Source organism: Anas platyrhynchos, chromosome 21, assembly GCF_047663525.1.
Source record: "Anas platyrhynchos isolate ZD024472 breed Pekin duck chromosome 21, IASCAAS_PekinDuck_T2T, whole genome shotgun sequence".
Taxonomy (NCBI): domain Eukaryota; kingdom Metazoa; phylum Chordata; class Aves; order Anseriformes; family Anatidae; genus Anas; species Anas platyrhynchos.
The window spans coordinates 17,819,877-17,825,876 of NC_092607.1; the positions used below are offsets into that span (position 1 = coordinate 17,819,877).

Below are 6,000 nucleotides of genomic sequence, written 5' to 3' on the forward strand. Positions count from 1 at the left end.
ATTTTATTTATTTCCCTCCTTCAAAGCAATGCCCAACAAGAAACACAAATCTTAAAGCAGTTGCAGGGGGAGGTAACTTTCGGGTGATACAAGTGCTTTGTCAAGGAAATACCTCGGATCCTCCTGGATCTCAGTTCCTCTCAGATCAGCAATGCCAGCGATGTTGCTGGTATCACATAGGGCATACAGCATAAATGGTGTATGGAGATGACTGTCTTGGAAACTGTTTATCTGGGCATGCGTAAGGGGGCTGGGACAGGGAGAGGGGGTGGGATGGGGAACCTTTGGATGGGTTATCACCAGCGTGGCTCTGACCACCAGCAGTCTTCAGAAGCAAAAACCACTGCTGATGTTGTGCAAACTTAGAGCCAAATCCGGAACTGGTACTGAGGTAGGAGATTTTCTCTGTGTTTGGTTGGATGGGACCATGCACCCAGCCAGCGTTGTGCCAGTCTCCTAAGTGCAGATTGGAATGTAAACCTGCCACCAGTTCAGCTCCTTGGAAGAGCCAGTGCTGCCCTGCATGCTCAGGGGCAGGCTATTCCAGAGCAGGTGAAGGCTCTGTACACTCTAAGTAAGGCTCGTGCTAAAGAAGTAATAGACAATTTCTCAGATAATACCCTCAGGCCCATTTGCCTTGTCTCAGGCTCTTCTGAACAGTCCTGATTTATTTTTTTTTTATCACGTGAAGTCCACAGAAAGTCTGAGTGGTTATTCACAATAGTGAAAACCTTCTGTTGACTGATGTTCTTAGAGGTTATAGCTGTGCAGCTTTTTGGGGCACTGAATATGGGCATTGAAGTGTACTTGTACCAGGAAAAATGTAGCCTCTATTAACTGTTGGAGCAGCATCTTTCCGACATGCCCAGCTTCTCAACTCAAGCTTTCTGCCACTGTGCTGTGCTGTCCCACGGCCTAGCATCACGGCTTTCACATGCTTCAGCATCACAACGCTCTCTGTCTCTGGGAACTAAAATATATTTAGGGAGACGCTGTACTGTGAGATTTATCCGTGTCCCATGTGATGTCTTTCCCGCTGTCGGTGAAAGGCCTGCATCCATTTTGCTTTTTGGTCTCATTCTGTTCTCTGTAGCGCTCCTCCCCGCCACAGTACCTTTCCTCAGATGAATTTCACCAGGCACAATCGTGAAATGATTTCAAACATTCGGTTCCGGGGGAGCCAGCATAGGTGAACTGCACGGGTACAACAATAGCAGCCCACCCTCACAAATGTCATCAGCCTTTTATTAATGCCTAAAAGAACTCCAGAACCTCATGCCAGCTCTGCAGGGGACAGAGAGCGAGCAGGAAAGCAAAATCAAACGTAGGCAGTGCTGCAGAGCCTACCCAATCCCCGAGCCTTTGCACAATACCCAAAGGGTCAGCCCAGCACCAGGCTTTCCCGTGCCTCACCCCGCAGTCCGACTGGGCTCAGTCCTCCAGCCTGCACCGCGGGCTGCCAGAATGAATCCATCCTGCGAGGCTGGCCACCGCTCCGGAGTTGTGACAGGCTCACACCACGCACGGCATTGATTTAGAGAGTGTGCGTAACCACTCCCGCAGCTAACGGCCGGCCCCAGCACACCCTGCTGCGCCGGGAAAGGCACCCGCAGCCCGGCTGGCACCCAAGGGCCACCCTCCCCGCGCCCTGCGCTGCTCCTCTGCCTCCCTGCGCCTCTGTACGAGGCTGTCTAAGTGATGCTAAATGCTTAGGACAGGAGGGACACGAGATTTTAACGAACTGCATCTTAGCACCTTGTCACGACCGAATTCTCCTACAGTTCTTCGCAAAGCCGGGGCTAAGGGGGGGAGCGCTGCCCAGGGAACGCGGGGTTCGGCCCAGAGGGCGGATAACGAGGTGGTTTGCACCTTAGTGCACGCCATCCATGTGAGGGAACGGCAGCCTTGGGCACTTTGGGATATCCATTGTTTGTGCTGCAGCAGCACACAAAGATACCCTCCTCCTCAGCACTGCCTAAACGCCGATTTGTCCAAGTGCCTGGCCTGCGGGATGCAGCACCCGGCCGGGGCACGAACCGGGCTGCCGGACAACAACGCCCTACGTTGCCAAACCCCATGCGTAGCTGCCGAGGGTTTTTTTTTTTTAATTGGATGTGTTAAATGTCCAGCATCTTTGGGACGTTCATCTGGGAAAAAGAAATCCGAACAGTCTCTGTGCCAGACATCCGTCCGCACTGCTGTTCCTATTCCCAGTGCATTCTTTGAGAAGACCACCATCTGCTCTGACCACCACCTAAGGCAGATGCCCCCTTCTCAGTGCACAGTCACAGCTCTCAAGCCACCCAAATCTGATTAGGCCTGTTCTGATGAGAGGCCTGGAGGAGGGCAAGGGAAAGTTACTCGGGAGAGAAAATAATAACCCCACGTTAATTATGTTTTCGCTACAGATGCACAGAAAATGCACAAGCCAGCTCAGGATGCATAAGCCAAAAGGGACGGCTCTACCAGGTTGCTGCGGGGGGTTACTAGGATGATTTTTGCCTTTTTTCTTTTTTTTTTTTTTTTCAGAGGAGGAGTGGCCCCAGCCCTATCAGGGGCAGGAAAGATCTTATCCCCGCTGCTGCCCTCTACGCGCTCTTTAGCACCTCTCCTCTAGCTCTCTCGCTCCGGTCCCTCGGATTTCCTGTAGCAACCTGCAGACGCAGCACAGCGGCGCCCAAGCCCCCCCCCCCCGGGCCGCCCCCGGCGCTGCCCCCCTGTATATTTCTGCCTGTCCCTGCGGCCCGGGACGGTCCCGAGCACGCCAGCGCCCCGGCAGATGTGCTGGGAGGAGGACGGGGGGACAGGACGAGAGGTATCGGGTTGCTGAGGAGCACGGCCAGGAGAAAGCAGCCGAAATGCCAGTCCGGGACCATTTGGGAGAAGCAGCAGAACAGGCACGAAACCAGAATACAGACTTTACTGTCAAGCCAAAAGCTCGTATTGGCGTCGTGAATTATTTGCCTGCATGCACGAGAGAAATGAAACACACCCCCAAAACCAGCCCAAAGCACCAAAGACCAGGAGAGCACTGAATTATCAGGAGCCGAAGAGAATCCCCGTCAAGTTATCTCTACATTTGAGAGCCACTTCAGGCAAAGCCAAAACCCAGCACACATCGGGCTGAACCTGGCCACGGGATTCCCGGGGGGGGGGGGTGCCAGGTGGGTTGGGGGGGCCCGGGAGCCGAGGGGAGAGGCGGCCACAACTTCTACAGACCTGGCACCGGAGGATTTCGGGGAGAGCGATGACAGCTCTTTCCTCCAGCCAGTGGCTCTTTGCAGCACTGCCAGCCCTAACTTCGGGCAGGTACTGCAGTCCCTGGGAAATGGGCGGTATTGCCCCTTGGAAAACGCAGCTGTCCCCGCAGGGCATGCCTGCTTTTTGTTTGTGGGCTTACGGGAGCCTGGGTGTATCTCCTATCTGTAGCCTGCAGGGACTCTGCCAGGGAAGATGTGGGGGCCTAGGCACGCTCCTCGCTGAAACTTCATCTGTGCAGAAGCCCTTTGGGAATACGCGGGCTTGCGCCGGCCTCGTTGAGCTCCTGACCCTCGGGACTCCGCCACGGACAAAGGGGAGGGGGTGTCTAGCTGGCGGCGGGGTCGAGGGAGTCTGGCGTGGCCTCTCTGGGGTACCATGACTCTGCAGCATTTGGAAGATCTGGGATAGAGTCGCCGGCTAGATGGAGAGGACCTGGGGGAAGCACAGGATCTGTGCAAGGGGGCTCGGCTCCTAATCCGCCCTCGGCAGGGGCCGTTTGGGAGCGGAGGGGAAGCGGTAGAGGAGGGCTGCAGAGATGTCTCAAAAAAAAAAAATTGCCAAGAATTTTTTTGGGGCATGGAATGGGGGAGGGGGGCTGCGAGGGGAGAAAGAAAGGCGCCTCTGAGCACCACGAAGGGAAAAGGAGAAATAATGACCCTTCCCCCTCCCCCCAATAATAAGGCAGACCAGATGGGAGGTAAATAGTGCGTTTAGAAGCATTTGCCACAGATGGGCTGCCCTCAATGGAAGCATCCTCCAGCCACATCAATGCTGGAGTCTGTGTGTGCACAGAAAACACTGCACCCTTTAGAGCAGCGGCAGCAGCAGCAGCAGCAGCAGCGGGGAGAGGAGGGGAGGGACAGGAAAAAAAAAAAAAAAAAAAAAACCCTCCCGGAGCCCTTCTGTGCCCGCTGGCCCGGAGCAATCCCCCGGTCCCCCCCGGCGGGTGGCGGGGGGCAGCGGGGCCGGGGCGCACCCCAGCGCGCGGGGCCGGGGGGCTGCGAAAGTTGCGCCTTTTCCTCCGCGCCGGGGAGCGAGCGGGGCGCGCTCGGGACGGGAACAATGGGGCGGCGGGGCAGCCCCGGGCGGCGGCGGGGCGGGAGGGACGGAGGGAGAGAGGGAGGGAGGGAGGGAGGGAGAGAGAGGGAGGGAGGCGGCCCGGTGCGCCCCGCGCCGCCGGCCCGGCGGGGCGCCGAACAATGAGGCTCCGGCGGGGGAGTTTCCCGGGACGGCGGTCGCGGGGGAGGGGGGGGCAGCCCTAATCCGGGCTCCGCCGCCGCCCGCACCCCCCGGGGCACCGGCTGCCGCTGCCGCACGGGGCGGGCAGCGCCGCGGGACGGCGGGGCCGGGCGAGCCGCAGCGGGCCGGGCTCGCTCCGCTCCGCTCCGCACGGCTCGGCTCGGTGCGGCGGGGCGGGCGGGGCGCGGCGGCGGCAGCGGCGGGGGTGCCGGCGCCCCCTCCCCGCCGCTGCTCTGCCCTTGACTGCAAAGCCGGGCTCGGGCCGTGGGGCGGATGGGAAATGCGGGGCGAACGTGAGCGGACGGGGCGGGGGGGGGGCGGCGGGGCCCGCACCGGGCGGCGGCGCTGCTCCCCCCCGACACCCCCCCAGCGGGGGCAGGTGCACGGGGGCACCGCCGCCCCCCCCGCTCCCCCCCCCCCCCCCTTCCCCCGCCCCCGGCCCCGTCCCCGCCGGGGCTGCACCGGATGGGACGGGGGGGGCGGGGGCGGCGGAAGGTGCGAGGCTCCGGGCGGGCGCCCATCCGCATCCCGGGTGGGTCGGCTCGGGGGGGCGGCGGCGGCTGTCCCGGTGCTGCCGCCCGGAGCCGCGGGGGCTGCGGGAGCGGCCGGGCCCCGCGTCGCGCCCCGCATGGGGCATGCGCGCTCCCGGCGGCCGGCGGCGCGGCGGGGCTGGGCCGCCCGGTGCTGACGGGACGGGGCCGGTAGGGGAGCGGGCAGAGGGGCCCCGGGATGCCCGCCCCCGCCCCGGACCCCCCAACCCCTCCCCGCACCCCCGGCCCGCCGCAACCCCCCACCCACCCCCCTCCCTCCCCGCACCCCCGTGGGGAGGACAGACAGACACGGACAGGCAGGCAGACAGACAGACACAGAGCCCCCGGGGCACGGAGCGCACTAACCGTTCCCGTTTTCACCGGCACATAAACCACCACTTGACCCATCTTCGTCGCCTCCCTGGTGCCGTTTCCCAGGCGGAAGCCCTTGGACCGGACCCAGAACTGGAACTTGCCTTTCTCCCCCCCGCCGGAGCCGCCGCCGGAGCCGGATCCCCCCTGCAGCACCTCGGCGATGCGCTGGTACTTGCTCCGGGTCACCGTCTTGGTTTTGGCCGAGTCCCCGTAGGTGCGCAGGCACCAGTCCCGGAACTGCCGCCCCAGCTCGCTGTCCCCGGGGCGGCTCCCCCGCAGCAGCAGCGGCGGCTTCGGCATCGCCCGGCCGGCGGCGGCGGCAGCGGCGGCGGCGGCGGCGGCGGCGGCGGCGGCGCCCGGCCCCGCGCCCTGTCCCGGCGCGGCGTGCGGCGAGGCTGGGGGGAAGCCGAGGCGGCGCGGTGAGCCCGGCCGGCCCCGGCGCGGCGCGGCCCGGGACGGGGCTAGGGGGGGCGATGCCCGGGGAGGAGCCGCGGCCGGGGGGGGCGCCGGGGCTCGGACAGCGACCCGGGAGCCGGGCGGCGGGAGGCACCGGCGGCGCCAGCAGCAGCAGCAGCCGCTCCTGTCACAGGATCAC

The 6,000-nt window shown here is 63.0% G+C and overlaps 1 protein-coding gene across 1 annotated transcript in view; it reads right to left on the reverse strand.

Annotated features, from left to right (window-relative positions):
- NOL4L (nucleolar protein 4 like) overlaps positions 1–5,720 on the reverse strand; it is a 54,643-nt gene extending 48,923 nt beyond the window's left edge. The window contains exon 1 of the mRNA XM_027472754.3: positions 5,397–5,720. Coding sequence (XP_027328555.1) covers positions 5,397–5,705 — 309 coding nt within the window. The 5' untranslated portion in view covers positions 5,706–5,720. The remainder of the gene's footprint in view (positions 1–5,396) is intronic.
- Positions 5,721–6,000: the final 280 nt, after the last annotated feature.